The sequence below is a fragment of the Gnatocerus cornutus genome, chromosome 2, assembly GCF_029298725.1.
Source record: "Gnatocerus cornutus isolate USDA-ARS CGAHR chromosome 2, icGnaCorn1.1, whole genome shotgun sequence".
Classification (NCBI taxonomy): domain Eukaryota; kingdom Metazoa; phylum Arthropoda; class Insecta; order Coleoptera; family Tenebrionidae; genus Gnatocerus; species Gnatocerus cornutus.
Window position 1 is genome coordinate 14,402,087 of NC_142234.1, and position 21,604 is coordinate 14,423,690.

Sequence of the window (21,604 nt, forward strand, 5' to 3'; positions counted from 1 at the left end):
ACACGCATGGAAACTGGAAAACGAAACAATAATGGAGAGGATTATTAATTTCATTTGAGTGATGCTGAAATAATTAAATTATAACTTCAACTCGCAAAACTTCATTAGTGTTTTGAATCACAACTTCTAATGCTTCTTGCGGAAGAGATGAAAAGCGACCCCCACTTAAGTTTCAGACCGATAACTCGACGTTATGACAAAGAAGCCTTGTTTTTCTCATTACAGATTATCAAATAATAGGACATTTTGTGGGTGCAAAAAACAATTAAAACCTGTAGCTATCGCGCTCTTTGCTTCGTTTGTCTGAAATTGGTCACCTATTGTAGTTGCAAAAGCGAGTTATGACAAAAATGAAATCGTTTTTATGTCAGAAATAAGCAAAATAGATGCCTAGAAAACTGGAAGTTTTATTTAGTATTCTATTTTCACAAATGCAATGTCGAACAAGCTCAATAAAATTTCCTGAACTGAATTTTATACAGGTGCCACGGTAATTTCACCAGGTGCCACGGTAATTATTTTTACGTTCTTCTAATTTTTTATTAAATAAAACGCTTCTGCAAAAACTTTTTAAAAAATATAACTACTAACTGCAGTAATTGAAATATTTTTAAAACCATCCCGGCGCATCCACCATTTTTCACTTAGCCTCTAAAACTTTTTTATAGTTATGGTGTTATAGAAAACAAATTTTGATTTAAATAAAATGTAACTTCTAGACCTTATGGTATTTTTTAGTAATGTAAATTTTTTCAACTGCAAAAAAGCTAAAAAACGCGAAAGGTTTTTATCCTTAATGCAAAAAATCATCTATAAAATTAAATAAAAATTATAGTTGTTGAATGGCCCTTTATAAATACATATTTTTTAGCATCTATTGTCGATATTTTATCAAAATTAAATAAAACTAATTTTTCAGCGATGTTTGTTCCAACGTAATTTGCTTTTTTATTATAAAACACGGATTTTCTTGTGTTCCTCTCGCAAGCTTCTTTTTTCAAACTAACTTCTCGTAAAATTTTGCGTCGTCCAAGAAGGATTTAACGTAATCTAAAAAAAAAACATTTGATTATCACTTTTACAAAAAATTTCCAAAAAAACAAATTTTCAACTTAGCACCGACTATTTTCAATTTATTGCTTGACCTTGTGATAATTGGCAATTAGTTTTATTGAATTTCCGACACCCACCACAACCGATAATTCTATTTTGATCGAATGAAAAGCAATCAATTTTACAAGTCAACAAGGTAGCAATAATTGTTGAATTTAAAGCTTGCCAACAGCACATACCTACAGGAATTGCAAAGCAAATTCCAGCAGTTAAGCGCAAATTATTGATACCAATAACGTGTCCATCTAAATCAACTAATGGACCACCAGAATTCCCAAATGTAATTGAAGCATCCGTTTGAATGTACTTCATCGGTGAATTCCGCAATCCAATATCTTCAGCTGCTCGATTTATTGAACTAACCTTTAAGATAATTAAGTTAAGACAAGAAAAACGTTGAGGACCACTAGTTACAACACCAACGGAGACAGAGTTTGTTAGGGATAACGGACTTCCTAGAGCAACGACCCATTCGCCAACAATTGCATCTTTACTGGAACCAAGCTCTAAAATTGGTAGTTTCTTGTTGGCGTGGACTTTAAGAAGTGCTAAATCTTTCGGTATGTCGACATGTTCAATCGTTGCAGTGTACGCCGCACCTTCATACGTTATAACATTAATATCAGTCTGAACTTGTTCCAGAACTACATGGGCGTTAGTTAGTGCCCAACCGTTTTCATGAATCACAAATCCTGAACCTGTTGATGTCACCAAGGGACTTTTCGTGTCGAAATCATACTGCGCTGGATCACTGATTATAATGAACAACACAGCGGGGGCGCATTTCTTCACGACGTTGTTAATAAAATTGAATTTTTGTCGATTGCTCTCTCCACTGTTCTTTAATAGTAGGGGTACATCGTGTAATTCTTCTTCTTTATTCAAACTATATTCAAGTTGTTTTATCTGTTGTATTTGAGATGAATTGTCGTTTGATTCGAAATATGAAGCTATTGCATATGAGGTGGAAAGTGCGGCGGCTGCTATTCCAACATTTCTTACGTAGTTTCTGGGAATGTATGTATGGTTTTTTAGAATTTTTTTTAGGTAAAAACTATAAAGTTTGAACCATTTCTTCATAATTTAGAGCCCATATGCACAATGAATTTAGTTGATGAAAGCACTGATCAAATGGTGATGACACTGAATTTTAAACGTCACAGTAAATGATTTCGCGCGTGTCAAAGAACAAAAAGCATCGAAAATGTGAATTCTTGTATAATGAGAATGCCACATTCAGTTATGTTTACAGATTTTGACTTTAAAATTATATAATTAATATGCACCAAAAAAGCAGAACTTGTGCCCTAAAACCAGAAAATTGAAGTAAAAAAGTCCACATTTATTTCTTATAGTTTTATTTCCACATCTTTACATAACTAATCGATATTTTCAGGTGTAACAAACAACTGCAGTTTAGCACCTCGGCGATTGATCATCATAGTGAGTGTCCGCGACGTCGATTCACTCAAAATTTTGTAAATATGTTCAGCTCCAGAAATTTCTTTGCCATCTATGTGCGTTACGATGTCTCCGGGTTGTAAACCGCCACTAAAAAATAAAAATAAAACAAGTTAAACAGAAAATCGAGCTTACTTAGCCGCTGGTGACCCTAAAATAACTTTCCACACCAAAACTCCACTCTTAATTTCCGGCGGAACGTACTGATTCCTCATCTTCAACTCGTGCAAAATCTGAGGAGTTAAAGTGAGCATTGTAATACCCATGTATCTTTTGGCAGTTCCCGTTTTCTTTGCTTCAGGGATTGCGCTCTTTAAAAATTCCTTGACGTAATCGCTAGGAATCGCAAAGGATATTCCTGCGGTTACTTTCATGCTATTGACACCGATTGCTTCTCCTGCTAGGTTTACCAATGGACCTCCGGAATTACCGAAGTTGATAGCGGCGTCGGTCTGAAGGTACACCATGTCTTTATCTCTTAATCCTAGCTCGTCAGAACCACGATGAGTGGAACTTATAACTCCGAACGTCACCGTGTTGCTTAAAGCAAGGGGGCTTCCGATAGCGACCACAAATTCACCAGGTCTTAGTTGTGATGAGTTACCTAATTTTATTGTTGGCAAGTTTTTTGCAGAAATCCTTACTGTAGCCAAATCGCTTCTATGGTCAACATTTTCGACGTGTCCAACGTATACTAAACCATTTTGAAGCCTAACTTCAACTTGAGAATGTGGCTTATTTGCTACTACATGTGCGTTTGTTAAAATTAAACCATCTTCTTTTACTATGAAGCCTGAGCCATTGGAAATCGTTGTGGGTCTACCAGTAAAGAAGTCTACCTTTTTTGTGTCTTTAATTTCTATGTACACGACACCTGGAGCAGACGTTTCCACAACATCAGCCACAAAATTGAATTGCTTTATGTGATCTTTCAGGGAGGCGGTTGAAACGGTTGGAATTATATGTTGCTTGGTCAAAAATTTGTATGTTGTGTAACCAGCACAGAACATTAAGACATATTTTAATGAAGATGTTAGATTATTTGGCGGTCTTTCATACTGAAAAAAAGTCGTGGTTATTCGTCCTCTAGAACTACTGTTGCATGTCTTGAACATATGGGATAATAAGTGTTTTCGAAAGAAACGATTAAAAATGACCATTTTTTGTTTATTTCTTTCTGATGTATAGTCGAAAAATATGAAAATTACGTTTTAACCTCACTAGTTGTCACAACATAACCTTAAAAAAATAATGACACTGGCAGTTTTCGCAGGGCAAAGTTAGCACAATATAATCCAATTTTTAGGATACAAAAACTGTTTTCGGGGGGCATTGATTTAAAAGTTTATGTTTTTAACGTCTAATATACAAAATGAGCAGAAACTAGCGTCGCTTCCTAGATTTCACTTCTGTCCATTCTGAATCTAATTCCATAGATGTGCTTGTGGATTCTTCAGCTTTATTCTCCTCACTCTCAATGTTTACATCTTCTGTGTGCTTTTGCTCAGTGGACTGAGAAATCATTGAAGAAGCAGGCAACTTTGAATATTCTTCATCCAATTTCTCCAGATCTTCTTGTTTTATTAACAACAGAAATTTATATAGAAGATTGGCAATTTCTAGAACCGTGAAAATAAATCTCTGACTTCTTACTTTCACTGATTACCTTTTGTAGATCCATCTTCACAAACTGTTTCTAATTCTTGGTACATAATATCCTCTAATGCTTCTTCAATATCAATGGTATCAACATTGGAAGTATTCAGACAAAACTGAACCATGTAATTAATAAACTCTTCAACAGTCTAAAAACTGAATTAAAGGAGAATAGAAAAAGTTTTCTTTTACCTCTTTAGATTTGAATGTGGAGTCAGAATATTCTACAGCAAGTTTAAGTGCGGTCCAGTTTCCAAAAATGTGTTCGACCACTTTCTTGAAGACATTTTCCATGATGCCTTTTATAACTTTCTAGTGGATATTTGAAAACTATTATTTTGTAAGTTGCATGCTGAAGAATTTTAACCTAACCTAAAATTAACAGTCACACTTCAATTAGAGGTATTGCTGGTTGCCTAAATAAAGAAGCAGGTATAACTAGTTGCATATATTCAAATAAATTACAAAACAAAAAATAAATAGCATATAAATGTGACAAAAAGCCCTGACCCAAAATGAATAATCCCTCTAATCCAAGAATTAATTTTTAAATGTTTCAATTAGCCATTTATGGTTGTTCCTTTGCTCACTGCGTTCCACTTTTCATGGGTCAAAATTGTCATGCCAGAAACGGACTCGCAAACTTTTCGAAGGAGAAACATAATAAAAGATTATACAGTCGACTCTCACTAATTCGAATTTTTGGTATTTCGAAGCAAAAGCTCGGTCCCTTGAGAATCTCTTACTAAATCAAAGTTTTTCAATGCATTTTGGTACACTTGGTAATTCGAGGTTAATTCGAACCTTTTAGTAATTCGAAATTTATTACTGGTCCCGCCAATTTCAAATTAGCGAGAGTCGACTGTATTTGTGTGTTAAATTTCAAGGTGCTTAAACTACAAAACGCAGTTCAACGCGATTCAATTCACAAATTTTGTTAAATAAACAAACACTGCCCCTGCCAAAATAGAACCATAAACATAAAAAAAAAGATTTATGGCTGAATTATTTCTTCATTTATTAAGCAAAACATCAAGGAATTTCAATCATAAAATATTCGTTTATTGGCAATTTATTACATGACTGTTTCTTATTTTTTATACTTTTCAACACCCTTATCGACCATCGGAATCAAATCGTCAATTTGTTTACTAGCGGCAATGAGGGCCAGACCCTGTTTCTTTATATCCTCTCTTGTAAGTTCCCGTGCATGTTCTGTGTACAAACCCATAAGTAAAGCTACAAAAAATTGTTGATCATTTCAAATCTGTGTTTAAAATTAGTTCCTTACAAGTCTGACTTATCTTTTCATCAGGGGAAGACCATACGTCCATGCGTGCTTGTATCATTTTCTCGACTTCTTTATAACCCTCATCTAAATCGTTTTCTTTGTGTTGAGCAAAGTACGTTTTCATTAATATGGAAAAACTCGAAATCAGCGTCGATATAATTTCAGTTCCTAAAATAAACCTTGCACTTTTGTTAATATAAGGTGTTTTACCATTGGCGTTTTCGTTTTCACTAGCGTCTGATGATCTAGGCAATGCAAACGCAGCGATTTTTTTCTTTGAATCGGGCACATGTATGTTGGTTGAAATCTCTAGAAAGTGTCGTAAGGCAACTCGTATATTTGCACTCATGTTGCGGTGGTAATCTATTCTTCTATCGATATCAAGTTTTTCCGCTTTTAAATCATTAAGTGTAGATGTTAGTTCTTCTTGTTTACTCTCATACGTTTTTATATTTTCATCCATTGTGGTTTCCAAAAAAGAATTTAACATTTTAGCATGATTGACTTTGTTTTGAAGAGTGTCGTGAGTTTTTTCATACCGTTTCAGTAAACGCTTCAATCGGTGGTGTTGCGTCATTTGTTCTTCCAGACTTAAAAAATAATTTTAGTTTAGCGTAAATTATTATTACACGCGGATACCATAGAGAAATACAATCGAAAGAAGGTGCTGATGTTACGGACTTTAAAAAATTTAAAGTGCGTTGCACATCGCGCAACTCTCTGTATAATGCTTGCATACTCTGTGTTTCATTAAATTTCATAACGCATGTTCCAACGTCACTCTAAAAAAGACCAATTTTGTAACAAAAATTACCCATAAAATTGGTGGATGCGCCGGGTTGCTACCACCAAATTTCAAATTTACGTCTTTCCGCAGCAGTTGCTTAATGGCATCTTTAGTCTTTTTCACATGTTTGTCTAGCTTGTGAATATCCTCTTTTCTTTGGCGCATATCAGACAATATAATTTGCTCCATCTTCTTATATTCACGTTTTCTATCGTCCAAGTACTCCGTTGCGATTTGTCCTAGTTTTGTAGCCCCCAAAAAGCACTGACTTTGATTGTAACCATCGTTTTCTACAGTTTCTATAATAGCATTAAAATATAACGAGTCCTGCAAATGGTAATGAGAAGAAGTATCAAGAGGAGACGGTGATCTACTTGTTTCATAATATTCAGTATTTCGGTATATATCCTATAAATAGCAATAGCTGCATCTTTCCTTAAAATTGCATCTTGAACTTTCCCCGTGATAATTTGTGCTTGGACCTCGTGTTTTATTTGAGTACGAGACTTGTAGTTATTGCGATCTTCTAAGATCGATCTCTCTAACTAAAATAAAATTAAAAGTTTCCTACAATATTTGTTATGTTTACATTCAAATCTATCAATCGTTTGGATTTCATTTTCTTTTCGTATGCCAGTTTATCGATGACTTTTCTTTTCGCAAAATTGCGCTGAGCAATTTCTTCCACTACATTCTAAAAAAAAATTCGTTTTGCTACTTTGCACATCTTTTGATCACCTTTGGATCCGAGTTCTGGTAAGTAAACAGAAGTTCTTTGTTGTACACAGAAAGAGTGTTTTTCAACTTCTGCTTATCGCCTCTAATAGCATTATCTAATTTGCGCCGGTCAATGTAAATCCGTTTTGAAAACTCTTTTATAAATCGCTCGGTTTTCCGTTGATTAACCGCCGCGTCAGTCTTAATAATTTTCTTATCTCTACCTATTAAAGGCTGAGTTTAAAAATCAATCGATTCGTATTTACCATATAATTCAATGAGCCCCCGATATTGATTTATCTTGTCCATTGTCGTCCACTTCGAAGATTTCATTCCGTGAAGCTTGACCTTCTTTGCCGCTAACATATTAACCACGTTACCACTCATTTTGAACGCGAAACGAAAGAAATCTACCACTATTCCTCAACTACTCATCTATCAAAAACTTCAACTAAGACACGATCACTTGATAAATAAAATTTATTATGTACAAATGATATAATTTGTGATAAAACCATCGAGGTCTTGGAGAAGTTTCAACACGTCGTTGCTTAGCTGATCTTTGTGAGGAAGTGCAGATAACCAAAGATCCAACTGGGCCTTGCAATGTTCAGATTCCAAGATATTGCTCAGATTCTCGTCTTTTAAAGACAGACTGAAATTAAATTTTAGTTTTGTGTTATCACCGCCGTTGTTACTTACATCTTTAATAAAATAATCGCAATGTAATTCCACATTGGGGATTTAAAAACGATGTTGTCCGCCTTGAGCTTGAAGGTTTTTACAAGAGCTTGCAGATCAGGCAGAACTAAAGTAGGACTCAACCTCAACGTTTGGAACAATACTTGAACGCTACAACAAGATAATAAGCGTTAAAGGCGATTGCGTTAAATTTCTTACGTTTTATTGAGAGAAGTTAAAAATATTTTCCTCCTGATTGCATTCTGTGAGTTGATGTCAACTAATGGAAGCACCGCCGGTGCTTCGTCTGCATTCTCTTCTTTTTTTATAGGAAAATTCGTGTCCTCCTGTTTGTGAAGCTCTCCATTGAAAAAAGATTTAATTTTTAAGCCAAGCTGATGGTTGTCTTCTTTGAGTTGGTGGTAATCAGGAATTGGGTTTAATTGTTGGTTTCCGATCATTGCGTTGTCGAATTTTTCATCGGCGAGTTCTTTGAGGTGCAATTTGCGACAGATGTCCACGTATCGTTTTTGTTGTTCTATTTGTAGTTCCGCAATTTTTAGAGATTCAAAGTAGTCGCTCAGTTTTTTGCTATCCAAGTTCTCCTTGACTTTGTCTTCCCCATAGATAAAAGAGTAGGTTTCTATGGTTAACCAATCTTTAAAACATTTATAAATACTCGATTCTACATCTAAGATTTGGGGTTTGCTAGGTATTGGTTCATTATTTCTCGTCTCTTTTCGCATTCTTGCACCTTTCTCTAAGTTTTCTTTATTACTTGTGACTTTCTGTAAATCTTCATGATAAATCTCCTTTTCAGAAGAATCGACACTGTCATCTTTTTCAATGAGTCTCCCACTTTCGTTTGGTTCTTCCTCGTCGTTTTCATTGATGGTCTTCATTGTGTTTTTCTGAAACTTCTTGGGTTTTTTTGGTTGCTTCTTTACTTCTTTTTCATCCTCAGGATTGAGTTCTAGTTCTTCAGCTTCATCTAAAGACATCTCCGCAAAAGTGGAAATTGAAGTAAAACTGGGCTCCAACACAGATTTTGTGATTCCATGATCTATAACTTGTCCTGGCAACCCCCTGAAAAAACAATTTGCAACCTTGTTTGTAAAGACAGAACTCACTTTTCTGATTTATCCAAGAGTGTAAAGGGCGCTTTTTCATTGTGTTTTCTCATCCACAAAGGACTACTATCAATTTGATCCTTAACGTGAATACTGGCGCGGTAACAAAAATTGCTACAATAATTCTAAGACAAAAAAAATTAGATAAAGTTGTTACATTCTGCAGCTACATACCTTCCTATCTGTGATGTCATAAACCTTATTATTCTTAGTAGAAATATAAAATTGCTTCTTTGGCATGTCCGGAATGCGCTTAGAACAAAGTGGATAACCACACAACTTAGTTATTGCTCTCTCCTCCACAATATCTTGATAATGTGACTGATTAATGTATGGTAACTGCAACGCCGTCATTAAAAATGTAAAACCCAAAAATCTATACTTACACATCTAAACAAAGCATCTGACCTCATTTTTCCCTCTATTGCAAACTGGAGAATTTGCATCGCTTTCGCGTCGCATTCTTGTTTAATTTGAGCAGTTAATAAAACATCCTTTCTGAAAACGTTCAACTTTAATTAAACAAAATTGCGTCTAATTTCGGAAAATTACCTAATTTGCGTTGGTCCCTCTTTGCAGTTGCGAGAAATTCGTATGAAGTCTTCTAAGGAATCTTGCATGATTGCGTATTAAAGCATGAATTAAAACTGGAGAAATTAGTAAAGAAAAAAGAGGCCTAACCTCTCAAGCAGACGTCAAAAACCAAAGTGACGTTTGATGACGTCAATGCGGAAATCAGCGACCTGAAGTGAGCGCTGAAATTCAGTCCTGACAACTGTATTGATTGATTTACATAATAAGAAGTAGTAAAACTCTGAAAATAATTTTAAATGCAAAAAATACAAAGCCCATTACAGTCAGTGGGTACAATTTGTATTGTTTAGTAATTTTTCTTATTTAATTCTTTCAACTTCTAGTAAATTTATTGATCTACTGTCTTCGCATTGGTGACACTGCGAACGAAGGTAGTCGCAAGTGACATGTCATCGGATTTGACAGTTCCATGTTGTGACAGTTCAAAATTCTGAATCTGAATAATTATTTTAGCAATTAACTTGTACAATTTGATCTGTGATAGCCGCCACCATGGCAGGCTCGGCTTTAAGACGTTTAATGGCAGAGTACAAACGTGAGATAACCTAACTTTCTATTTACTCAAGTAATAGTACCTCTGATTTTAGAGCTCACCTTAAATCCCCCTGAGGGAATAATTGCAGGACCTATAAACGAGGAGAACTTTTTCGAATGGGAGGCTCTGATCACGTAATATCTTAAAACATTACTGACACATTTTCTGATTGTGATTTTAGAGGTCCTGAAGGTACATGTTTTGAAGGAGGAGTATTCCCTGCCAAACTCATTTTCCCAGCAGATTATCCGTTGAGTCCACCCAAAATGCAATTTACTTGTGAAATGTTTCACCCAAATAGTAAGTTTGTGGGAGGTTTTTGATAAAACTGATGGGATTTTTTAGTATATGCTGATGGGAGAGTTTGTATTTCAATATTGCATGCACCTGGAGATGATCCAATGGGGTATGAGTCCAGTGCTGAGAGATGGTCACCTGTACAAAGCGTTGAAAAAATTCTACTTTCAGTAGTTAGCATGTTGGCAGGTAAAAATTCTTGATAATAGTAGACTGTGGGGGCGTTCCTGCTATTGTAATGGAAACAATAGAATCACATAAAGACGTATATTTCAGAGCCAAATGACGAAAGTGGGGCCAACGTGGATGCCGCGAAAATGTGGCGAGAAAATAGAGATGAGTTCAACAAAATTGCAGAGAGGATAGTACGACGAACTTTGGGAATCCCCACATAAATCTCGTATTAAATGTTTGGTGTAATTTGGTTATTAATGGAAAGTTGTCACTGAGAAAATTTTATTTCAATATATTAATTCTTGTAACATTGAAATCATAAACTTAACCTGTTAGGAACCTATGCTATTGTTGAAATAAACATGATTCATTCATAAAGGGGCGCCGCGAAAACTACCCAACTGGCCTGTCACGGCGCAAACAGCCCCTTCTCGATCGTCACAACCTATTATGAAATACAGTTTTCTTATATAGTCTACTATCATGTGCGCTTGTTTTCTTAGAAATAATTATCGGCTTAAACTACAGCTGACTTCAAGCATACAATACTAAAATCACATTAAAACTTTGGTCTGAATAGAATTGCACAATTTAACAAAAAATAAATAACTATAAAAACGATAAAAACCTCAGGATTGTCTGGGGTTTGCGTTATTCACAATAACGTAATTGTTTAAAGGTACTGGAATCGGGTCCTGTTCGTTTTCTTGGTAGTCTCTTCGGATCGCTGGAGTGGGATTTCTAGGAGGGACTTGTTCATTACTTGTATCTTCTACATCTATCAGATGCTCTGAATAATAATGCGGAGTATTTAAGTAGTCGATCATCCTTCTGGGCAATGGAAGACTGGGAATTAAATCCCTTCGTACCACTTTATGAATCGCAAATCTAACAACACCCGTTTAGTTCAACAACCTTGTAAAAACAAAGCACATACCTGCAGATATGCTGTAAACTTTGCACTTGTTTAAACCTGGACACTGGATGCAGTAATTGAACTCTGACGGGACCGATCACCGGTCGCCGATGCAAAAAGAACAAATATCTACCGCTGCGAGAGTGTTCAACGGCGTTTTCTATAAATTCTACGATTGTTTGCGACTTGAATTTTGTACAGCTACCAAAACTAAAGTTACCTAAACGAACAAAAATCAATCATTACCGTATAAAATAAAGATTACTTACCCTGATCATGGTCGATTCGGACGTGTCGAACGCAATTATTCAGTTTAAACGTTAGAGAAAAAATATAATGATCGTCGCTACTATCACGTACAATAAAAGATCCGTCTGGTTCGTTGGACAGTATTTTTTCAGCTACCTCACTTGGCAATGGACCCCAATACCATCCGTACTGCAAATTATAACTATTAATGAGTCTTGGATATTGTTTTTGTCTTACATCTTTAACTCTCTGAATACTAGTGGCGAAATCCAACGTCTGTTCCTCTAAAATTTCTTCAGTTGCTTTAGAAGGCAAAGGCGGTAAAGCCCTACTGGATATGTTATTATGCGTTTCTTCAGCCATACTGGCGTTGCTAACATAATGCGTTTTGTCTTGTACATCGCTAACATCACATTTTACATGTTCGGGCGAAACAAACCGCTTAAACCTGAACATGTTGCATAAAGTCTGTTTAAACGACAAAAACTTGGCTGGTGTCTTTTTGCGTTTGTCAGGTTTACTCTGTGTCATGTTTATCTGTTTACCAACGTTATCACAGGAGTCTTTCACTTTTTTATTCTTAATGTTAATAAGGAATGTGTTCTTTTTCATTCTTCCGTTGGTACCGGCTACATAATTCGCTTCCCTATTACCATGCGCGTTGTTCGTTTCCGTTGTGTATTTATTATCTGGTACTATCAAAGGAGGTTTCGGCCTGTAGATCTTTTCTTTATGATCCGAAGAATCCGAAGAACTTGAATAGAGAGTCTGAAGATAATGACGCACTTCTTGGAGAGTCATATGGATGGGTTCACCTTCGGGGGCGGACGTCCCAGCGACACTATGACGCTTGTTCTCTTTATGCCCACACCAATGATACTGTAAGAGCAAAAAATTAACTTGACACTTACAATAACAACACTGCAGATGATATCAGAAGTGCTAAATAAAGAATAAATACGAATTGCGTATAAATCTTGTTTATGATTTAAAGCAGAAAATATAGATATCGCGAAAATTGCTGTTCACAAAGAATCAGAAAAACACCTTTAAAAAATACAACGCTAATATTAAAAGTGACGCCAGGCAGGCGCTGAACTTTGGAAAAATAAACCAAGTCTGGGTTGTGTCACGGTTTTTTACATTTCTTTACTGATGTTGAGTTTTTTAAGGAAAGAAAATCCTGCTAATATAAAATGTAATGAAAAAGTAAATTGTACACAACAAACCGTAGACGTTTGAAGGCCACTTTTACTGGCATCTAAATTGAATTCATTTTTTTTACCATGTTGATAATGTTTAATCAAATTTCAATACTGCGAGCGAGCGACTGCTAAAAATGAACTCAATGAATATTGAAATTTTCTGTTTTCTGGAGAATCTAAAAACTCTTCTTTCTGCCACATCCATTCGAAAACTTTATCTTTTAATAAAAATATTACTTTTTTCATTAACCTGTGTATATTAGATCATTTGTGAACTGGTGGATGTGGTACAGTTTAATCAATTTATTTGCAGTATTATTGCTTGCGGACCGTAAGAAATGGCTCTAAAACGTCGTCCAATGATCAAATTAAAGCGTAAACACTAAAACCTGCTTAACCTCCACCGGTTAACGAAAATAATCTCGCTAAACAAACAAAATAAGAAAACTGGCACTTAAATCCATTAGCAAAAAATATGCAAATTTCGTAATTTTACCACAAACAACACTTATTTCTCAATTATGTTTCCGTTTATTTGCCATTCAACACTATCAAAATTGTGATAGGATCAACTTAACACGAGCTATTTCGCTGCGTAATTCAATATTTATTTTGGATCAAGACCAAGCCAGAAAGTGCAACCGTAAATATAGTCGCCGTGTTAAAAGTAATGTGGCTGGGTATTCTAATGCACGGAACGATCTGACCCAAAAGTTGTCACAACATTAGTAATAGAGGCATGTGACAATTAAATATGCTCAATTATAGCGGGACGGAATTACCGAGAAGTGGAGCTCAATTTAAGCAACAACTGTGGCAGAAAATGAAACGGGAGCATACAGTATAAACAGGTGTCCACGATTCTGTGCCTTGGAGTAAAAACAACAAAAAATCTAAATTCGCGCTCAAATATAACGAATTGAAGGGGGAAGTTTTAAATCTTACCCTATCAGCCTTTAATGTGTTCTTTTTGGTTGTAAGAACCCTACACTGCCGCGTGTCATTCTCTCTACACCCAGAAGAGGTGTTCCTTCTCCTTTTCTTATTCTGCAAGTTCCTTTTGGGTTTTAGCGGTGGTCTAACAACATCCACGGGAACAGCGTACATATCACTATCAAAGGGAACGTTATACAAATCACTTATTTGGTTTGACGAAAGCGTATCGTGCGAGACTGCCTGCGTTATAAAACTTGAATCATCAACTTTGTGTGCAGCAGGGACGGACAGAGAGTTGTGTGAACTGGAAAGGCGAGATGAACCCAAAGAGCTTCTTGAACCTGGTCTGCCATGACATGGACTGAAAGGTATAAATTCAGACGTGTAGTATGATCGTCCTAGCAGCAAATGATGTGAAGGTCTGTTTAAATGACGCAAAAACTTCATCCTCCTGAACTCATTCTCTCTATATTCTTCAAAAGCTTTGTGCAGAATATGGACTGTCAAGCAATCAAAAAAGTCTTCCATTAAGTCATTTGCGGGTTTGTCTTGGAATTCCAAAGGAGGTTCTATTGGAGAGGAGTGTTTAATGGAGTAATCAACCCAATTGGGGCCTTTTTTCAAAGTGTTAAAGTTTTCACCACACATTATATCAGACATTCCATCCAGGGAGTATTGGGAGAGAGATTTTTCCTCGCAGTCACTGTCCTAAGACCAAAATATTAACAGGAAAAAGAAAACAATTAGGCCATACCTCTAAAGGTGATCTATTAGGGCCACTTCTACTATCTCCACTCATGCTACCACTAGAAATTGAACTATTCGTCAGTAGCAGACCACTGTCATCACTTAAAATAAAAGCGTCGGACCAAGTTGTGCTTGAAGGGGGCGATTCCATAATTAGCAGTTTTTAGTTTCACGAGTTTCGAACCATTGCTATTGGTTCTTTGGGAAAGAACACCACTTTACAATCATACTGATCAATAAAAACAATTACTGTGTTGTTTATTTTTGTGTATTTTAATTACAAAACTGAATCATCCTTGCAACGCCATAGCTGTCAAAAGTCAATCAAACGTCAAAAATCTAGTGAAAACCGGTGACTCAAAGTTGGTACCAATTGAGTGAATCAACGCGCTCAAATTTAAATTTATTAATCTCGCAACCTTAATTTCCGAGAATCAATGCAACATATTTATGAGTCACTACTTCCATGATCAACTACATTAATTAAAACCGAAATAATATAAACTTTATTTAAGTTAAATTTGGTTGAAGTAGCTGTTAATGTGTACAGATGAGACGCTTTGCTTACATAAAAAATATTTATATTCAGTCGACAGATAAAAATTCTCGATTTGGAAACATTGTCTTTAAAAAATTATTTTCTATTTGTACTTTACATGTGTTTATACAGTTTTTACAAGCACAAATGTATTTACATGGAAGGACCTCGGTCCATCAATAAAACGAAAAATTACAATAATCTATAAGAATAAATCACAGACAAAACTCTCAAATATGTAGAAAAATGTACATCTACCCCAACTGGGGTTCCACTGCACATAACCTTTGAAAACTACGATGTTAAATCGAGTCTGAATGGTGTATGGGAATACGCACTACTGTTCAATAACTTATCAAATTCACTAACACCTTTCGATACGTAAGTGTTTTCTGAAGAACTTGAGTTTCTTCGCTTCCGAACGACCGTTTTCTTGATAGCTAGAGGTTTTTTCGGGGGCGTCCTGAAAGCTGGATAGAATTAAATCTTTACAAACATTGATTGCATGTTACTGAACACTTACGAGTCGATTTCAAGTCACTGCGTTAACGCAAATTTGCAACCGTTGCCAAGGTATAAGCAATGTGATTGGCGTTGCTATGTTGCAAATGGGATTGGCAGTAAAGCAAGTCACACTTGAAATCGACCCTTTAGATAACAAACAGTTACATAAAACAGAAAAAAAATGCATGCACTTTATTACAACCATTATTAATTTTAAACAAGATGAAAATTAGTACAAAATATGTATGTAAAAAAAACTCACCTCGTTTTTTTATAACAGGATCACTGAGGGCGTTGTTTTGCATTTCTGTAAGTACATATTTTAAAATTTAAATAAATGGGTCAACTAAACTTCTTACCATTTTTTCGTTTCTTTGGCTTCTTTTCCAAGTGTTCACGGTTTTTCACAGAGAGAGAACCTTAAAATAGAAAAAATGCTATTATAACTCGTATACACATGTAGCGGTGGTAACAACGAGACTCCAAAATTCTTGTACATTGATCCAGTAGAAAATAGATTCCAAAGTAAACTTCATGGTTAATAAATAACAAAATAAACAATAACCATAACCATTAAAAAAGATCAACAAATAAATAAATGAGATTGGATATTCACAGCCAGTGTAAGTAATTACTAGAAATTGAATACTGAGTTAATTAATGCTTCAATGGAATGAAGATAATTAATGACGTCTTCGTCGTGTTTGCTTCCTTGTTTCTTTCTTCACAAAATTCTCTTGTGTGCCAACTTTACTTTGTTCAAAATTATTAAATGGTACCAAAATAGGTGGTAAAGAATAATACGAACCACACGGTATGTTAATAAAAGGAACAGGTACATTATTCATGTGATAATTAATAGTAGGATTATTATACGTGTGATTGTTTATGTTAAACTGATCTGTAATAATAGGACTAGGATCAGAATCTACATTATAAAAAACAGGTAAAGGAGGCATTTCTTTCCGCTCAGCGGGTGTTTTAAAAGGTCGAGAATTATTAGCTAGATTACTAGGATGTAAAGCTGCAACTTCCGCAATGCTGATCATTGGCGTCGCTGGATAACTGATTTCTTCTTTCTTCTGTTCTTCAGGGCTGTCGTTGTTGGCAACCGACAGTTTTCTTTTCTTCAGTGGTAGTCGTGTTTCGCCGTCTGAATCTTCCGAGTTTTGCCAATCAATTTTTGAAAAAACTTCATTTTTTAAATTTTTTTCGAAATCGTAAGATTCCGGTACTGCTGTAGGTAATTTTAAAAAATTATCATCTACTTTACGATCTGATTCTAAGTTATTAGACTGACTGTTTTCAACTGAATTACTATTTTTACTCAAAACTACTGATTTATAAAAGTTTGAATTATCACAAAGCAAAGATGAGCCTTTTACGTCTTCAGTGGCAGCGTCAGCGGTTTTTTCAAGACAGTGTTGAACCAATTCGTCGGTTCCTTGCAAGAGGGTGGGGGAATTGGAAAATTCTGATTCAGGATCGACAGGAGGTGCAGGTTCGGGAATTGTTAAATTTAACGCCTTTTCTTCGCAGACGTTACAATTTAACTTGAATTCTTCAGCGAGTTGCTTACAACAGGATGAATGGTTTTTTTCACATTTGTTGCTATACTCATATTTTACTTTACCTGGATTGTGCATGCTAGGGGTAAGATTGATAGTCCATGAGAGTTTTTGGGGTGTTACACTGTACATCAGGTCCTTTCCGTTAAGATATGGAGTTGTTTTATCGTAATCTATCCTCAAAGTCCCTGTATTGGCGTTCAAAGCTTTTCTCACATCGCGTTCAACGAAAGATAACCGTTCGACGACCACTTTTGGTTTCATGTTTAACTTTTCGTCTCTGCGAATATACCCTGGCACCTTAACAGACTTCCTTCGTTTTGGCGAATTAAAACGCGTACACTCATCAAACGCTATTCGATTTTCCGTCCTCTTGGAAGTATTACTCTTCTTTAAAATCCCTGGAGGAACCGGAACGTCAGGAGGAGGAGGAACATGACTGTTCATAACTTTATAAAAACCTCGGAAATCGTCAATGCCTTCGTAGTCAGGCGACGTCACATCAGTTGGACTATTGGAAAGACTGCTGGTACTAGGCTTATTTGATTCTGAACTAAAGAGATCTAATTTGTCTTGACTTGTCAACAAACTGCTTTGTTTAACGGGCACAACTTTGGAAACTGGACCCGATAAAATGTCATCAAAATCCTGGTTTTCCTTCATTTTATTCCATTGACTGTGCACAGCGATCTCGAATCGCGAAAACTCCTCCAACCGTATCGACTGAGATGTGTACATTATTTTTGTTGGATTTTCTTTTGCTTGTCCGTTTGTTCGATTTGACGCAGCCAATCGTTTTAGGATTGTGTTACCATTGCACCGTTCCGATGGCAGATCTTTTATTTCTGACTCTGCTGTTACCGGTACAGAAATATCGGGAGCTGAGTTTAGTATTGCTTTTTGGCCCGTGTCGATTTGATCAGTCGTTTTGGAGGGGAAGTCGTCTACCACTGGGACCTTTGGATCAGTAGGGATTTCAGCTTCCTCAGGAGTGCTTTTCTCCAATTCGGGACATGATGTTACGTCTATTTCTTCCGAATCAAGTTCTTCTAAATTTGTCATTTCGGATATTTCTAATTGACCCTCAAGTTCATCGAACTCCGACACGTGGTCTGTCGTTTCCGGGTCATTTCCGGTGACTGGTTCATCAATCTCACTTTCAGTCTCTATTACTGTATTTTCTTGAGCAACATCATTAAATTCAGGTGGTTCGCAACTGGGCCTGCAAATTTCAAGAGGCTCACTGTTGGTTAAATCTTTATGACCAATGGTAGTATATAGAGGCTCCTGTAACCTTGCACCGTGGTCTTCTAAATGCGGATCATTCGGAGGCGTCAATCCGAAATCATTATACTGGCAATCTTTCCTAGGAAGATCCACTTGCACTTCAACAGTTCGCGTTGTCACTACACCACTTTTCTCCGATTCTTTCTCATTGCGACCTAAATCCGTGTAAACACGAGTTTCCTCAGGTCTTGAAATTTGCTCATCTGCTTGGACATCAAACGGTGGCGTTGTAAGACCATAATCGTTATACAAATAATCCGCTTGTACTTCCACACTCTTCATTTCAATAGTCTGTTTATTGAGAGCACTGTCACAAACTTGCTCGGTTATTTTCGCTGGACTAGAAGAATTTGTTTCTTGTGAGCTGGAGACAAAGGACACTTTTGGCTGATTTGTTGCAGGAACAGAGTCACATGAAGTAGCGGGAACTGTAGCTGGAACTATATCTGGTGATTTCAGGGTTAGATCAGAATCAGTTTCAGGGACAGTTCTAGGAGATCCCACGCAGATTCCTGTAACTCCGTTTAAATTCTCCAAGTCTGTGCTTTTTTCTATTGGCGGACTTAATAGTGTAGGAGGCGGTAACAGGGGCGACGGCGGTCTTTCGTGTATACTGCTAGTCTATAAGAAAAAAAAAACAGTTTCAATATTTGCAATAAAATTAATCAGGATTAAACAAAACTATAACATTTTTACTGTTACGTAATAAAAATGACGTGAAATATGTTGAAAAAACAAGTACAGGCAGATGATAATGTGGAAAAGCCGGTTTTTAGAACTATAATTTTAAATTTGGAGCACCGGTCGTTATGGCATTATCCAATTATTTATCCTTCAGATCTATTTAGTATTTTAGTAAAGAAATTCATTAGAATACTGATCGACGACATAATGTTAAGTTTAATTAAATGAAAGTTACTCAAATCATGATGGTATTAACAAATGTTGGCTAAAATCGATGGAGTACAATTTAAACAAATTACCAAACAAAGTAACTGACAAGAAAATTTTCTTCCAATTTGAAAATATAACGCATTTTTATATATTAAATCATCGCGCAAATTCCTCAAGAGTGTGTTGCAACGAAATTATTTGGAATTCAAGAATCGCGTTCGACATAACATAGCCTCTTATCGTCTTTTGCAGAACATATCATACTCACATTACTCACTGCTATATCAGGCAGCATTGTTATTCCAACAATTTGCACATCGTCATCGTCATCCAATTCTTCTTTGAAGATATAGTCTGTGACGTTTGCAGAACTTGAATATGATATCTCTGACATATTTCTTTCAACTTCATAATAAGCTTTCAAGAACTGCACTTCTTCTTCATGTTCATCCTAAAAAAAAAATTAGCGGCATTTTTTGACACGTTTTAAACATACATTAACTGGGATGTCGGGCTCATCTTCACCAAAATCGAGATTATTGAAGTTGAGATCGTCAATTTCAACATTCTTCTTTGCCACCACGTGTTTGAAGTACGCCCCTGTGATGGCCCGAAATGAGCGAAATAAATTGATAACGATATCAACCGTTGTGGTGCATGCTGGCATTAGGATCTGTTTTAGCGTTTGGTTATTTTGTATCGATTCAGGTGTCCGCTTAAACATTTTATACATGATTTTGTCCATGTCTTCCCAGTCTTCAAGTTTTCGTATTTCTTTCCATTTTTGAAACACGATATACGTCCGACAGAATGACTCATCACATAAATTGAATGCAGGTACTTTGGTGAGAAAATGCCTAAAATATTAAATATAGAAATGCAAAGATATTAAAGAAAATGAATCACTTACATGTAGATAATGTTCAGCAACTCCATGCAAGAATCTGAGACTCTGTTGGTGTTCATTTTGATTAAAACATGCAAGATGTGATCGTGACGTTCTAGTAAATACACTGTTAACACATGTATGATTTGCCTAGCCACAGATACTATTTGTTTCATATATTTTATTTCTTTAATGAAGTCTTTCTTTTTTAATGGACGTATCACTTCCAGAGCTAAGTTGCAGTATTGAGTTAGGATGTCCTCCATGTGGTTTAAGTAGTTGTCTGGAGTATTTATACATTGTAGTTCAACATAGTATAAATAGAGGAAACTGATGTGAGACAACACTTTTGTTTTTAGGGTTTCATTATCTTCATAGCTCCTAGCCATTTCTTGCAACGACCTGTTGAAATGCTGTTTTAAAGGTGTTGTGGGCTAGAAAAACTACTTACTCTAGATATTCTTTCATAAGATCTCCCAAAACAGACTCATTGTCTGCAACAGTGAATGTTGATAATTTCCTCCGTATTTTGGCATCCCATTCGTAAATCACCTCCTCTGGCGTGTTCTCAGCCTCATCTTAATGGATTAAAATAACAGTTTTAGCACTAAAAAAACAGTTTTTTTAGGACTTACCTAAGTCGATAACGTCATCTTCGATTTCGATGATTGGAGCTAATCTGTTAATCGAATTAGAACCCATGTTCTCCCGCAGAATAAATAAATAAGAGTAACTTAAGCACTACCAAAGCAAATCTGCAAAAATCATGTTGTTTACTGTGGGGTCACAAAGGTGAGGTTGGGTTATGTTGTCAACTTCACTCAAATCGCCACTCCCGACTTTGTTAACACTATTATCTAACAGTCTACACATTTTCCCACCCCTAGCCGTTTAATTTTCCCTCAATTTACCAGGAAATCAGCCAAACTGAACTAAATTTAAATAACACAATAAAAATGGCGCATTGGTGGGAGCAGTTAATTCACTTTAATGTAGACGCTATGAAACATAAAATAACTATCTAACTTACTCCACAAACTTCCGTAATATCATGCAACATTATAACAATAACTAATATTTTGCATCATTTATCTTTAAACCTCAACTACACATTTTAACAAAAATCTGTCAGTTGACGCATCAACAAATGACATGAAGTTTGCTCAGGGCGAGCGGCCCGGTACTACCAACCCTGGAAAAATAAAACGTGAAAAATAATTCGTTGAAAGAGGACCGTGGGATTTATCACGAAATGCTAATTTGGAACAATGCCAGGATTGCAATTTTGTATAATATAAAATAAGCGCAATGTCCGAAATTCCAGGGTTTGCCTTTTTAGGAAATGAGGTTGAGGCCGGGAGACGGGCGAAATTTTCCGACGTACGGGGAACATCGACAAAGTTTGGGACCGTCTAAAAGCATTTTACGTTTTTTTACT

At 36.0% G+C, this 21,604-nt stretch overlaps 7 protein-coding genes and 1 pseudogene across 8 annotated transcripts; 1 reads left to right on the forward strand and 7 right to left on the reverse strand.

The window, feature by feature from the left end:
- Window positions 1–997: 997 nt before the first annotated feature.
- LOC148179338 (serine protease HTRA2, mitochondrial pseudogene) lies at window positions 998–2,193 on the reverse strand (annotated as a pseudogene).
- A 261-nt stretch (window positions 2,194–2,454) lies between these two features.
- Window positions 2,455–3,734, reverse strand: LOC148179339 (serine protease HTRA2, mitochondrial-like). Its single transcript, XM_088030802.1, has 2 exons — window positions 2,710–3,734; window positions 2,455–2,664 (listed from the first exon to the last, which is right to left on the reverse strand). Exons 1-2 carry the CDS (start codon window positions 3,732–3,734, stop codon window positions 2,493–2,495), a joined length of 1,197 nt encoding a protein of 398 aa, XP_087886928.1. The 3' UTR covers window positions 2,455–2,492.
- On the reverse strand, window positions 3,721–4,649 carry LOC148179340 (pre-rRNA-processing protein TSR2 homolog). The gene is made up of 3 exons (XM_088030803.1): window positions 4,423–4,649; window positions 4,241–4,379; window positions 3,721–4,193 (listed from the first exon to the last, which is right to left on the reverse strand). Exons 1-3 carry the CDS (start codon window positions 4,522–4,524, stop codon window positions 3,958–3,960), a joined length of 477 nt encoding a protein of 158 aa, XP_087886929.1. The 5' UTR covers window positions 4,525–4,649; the 3' UTR covers window positions 3,721–3,957.
- Window positions 4,650–5,320: 671 nt separating this feature from the next.
- On the reverse strand, window positions 5,321–7,412 carry LOC148179341 (uncharacterized). Its single transcript, XM_088029529.1, has 8 exons — window positions 7,292–7,412; window positions 7,047–7,249; window positions 6,898–7,002; window positions 6,683–6,853; window positions 6,387–6,635; window positions 6,161–6,303; window positions 5,522–6,111; window positions 5,321–5,469 (listed from the first exon to the last, which is right to left on the reverse strand). Exons 1-8 carry the CDS (start codon window positions 7,410–7,412, stop codon window positions 5,321–5,323), a joined length of 1,731 nt encoding a protein of 576 aa, XP_087885655.1.
- A 78-nt stretch (window positions 7,413–7,490) lies between these two features.
- Window positions 7,491–9,593, reverse strand: LOC148179342 (putative RNA polymerase II subunit B1 CTD phosphatase RPAP2). Its single transcript, XM_088031311.1, has 7 exons — window positions 9,389–9,593; window positions 9,223–9,334; window positions 9,011–9,175; window positions 8,837–8,961; window positions 7,926–8,792; window positions 7,728–7,877; window positions 7,491–7,680 (listed from the first exon to the last, which is right to left on the reverse strand). Exons 1-7 carry the CDS (start codon window positions 9,454–9,456, stop codon window positions 7,509–7,511), a joined length of 1,659 nt encoding a protein of 552 aa, XP_087887437.1. The 5' UTR covers window positions 9,457–9,593; the 3' UTR covers window positions 7,491–7,508.
- Window positions 9,594–9,777: 184 nt separating this feature from the next.
- Ubc7 (ubiquitin conjugating enzyme 7) lies at window positions 9,778–10,744 on the forward strand. The gene is made up of 5 exons (XM_088031312.1): window positions 9,778–9,965; window positions 10,018–10,099; window positions 10,147–10,265; window positions 10,311–10,451; window positions 10,539–10,744. The coding sequence occupies exons 1-5, from the start codon at window positions 9,923–9,925 to the stop codon at window positions 10,655–10,657; spliced, it is 504 nt and encodes a 167-aa protein (XP_087887438.1). The 5' UTR covers window positions 9,778–9,922; the 3' UTR covers window positions 10,658–10,744.
- Window positions 10,702–14,834, reverse strand: Socs16D (Suppressor of Cytokine Signaling at 16D). Its single transcript, XM_088031310.1, has 6 exons — window positions 14,497–14,834; window positions 13,752–14,450; window positions 11,839–12,480; window positions 11,622–11,790; window positions 11,374–11,572; window positions 10,702–11,324 (listed from the first exon to the last, which is right to left on the reverse strand). Exons 1-6 carry the CDS (start codon window positions 14,638–14,640, stop codon window positions 11,066–11,068), a joined length of 2,112 nt encoding a protein of 703 aa, XP_087887436.1. The 5' UTR covers window positions 14,641–14,834; the 3' UTR covers window positions 10,702–11,065.
- Window positions 14,835–14,972: 138 nt separating this feature from the next.
- Window positions 14,973–21,354, reverse strand: LOC148179345 (uncharacterized). Of its 2 annotated transcripts, XM_088031309.1 has the most exons (10): window positions 21,197–21,354; window positions 20,802–20,921; window positions 20,618–20,744; window positions 20,191–20,568; window positions 19,777–20,137; window positions 19,549–19,731; window positions 17,165–19,007; window positions 15,891–15,950; window positions 15,794–15,838; window positions 14,973–15,497 (listed from the first exon to the last, which is right to left on the reverse strand). In XM_088031309.1, the coding sequence occupies exons 2-10, from the start codon at window positions 20,866–20,868 to the stop codon at window positions 15,322–15,324; spliced, it is 3,240 nt and encodes a 1,079-aa protein (XP_087887435.1). In that variant the 5' UTR covers window positions 20,869–20,921; window positions 21,197–21,354; the 3' UTR covers window positions 14,973–15,321. The 2 variants fall into 2 exon arrangements, with proteins under 2 accessions (XP_087887435.1, XP_087887434.1); XM_088031308.1 differs by lacking the exons at window positions 14,973–15,497; window positions 15,794–15,838 and having other exon boundaries at window positions 15,897–19,007.
- Between the last annotated feature and the right edge of the window lie 250 nt (window positions 21,355–21,604).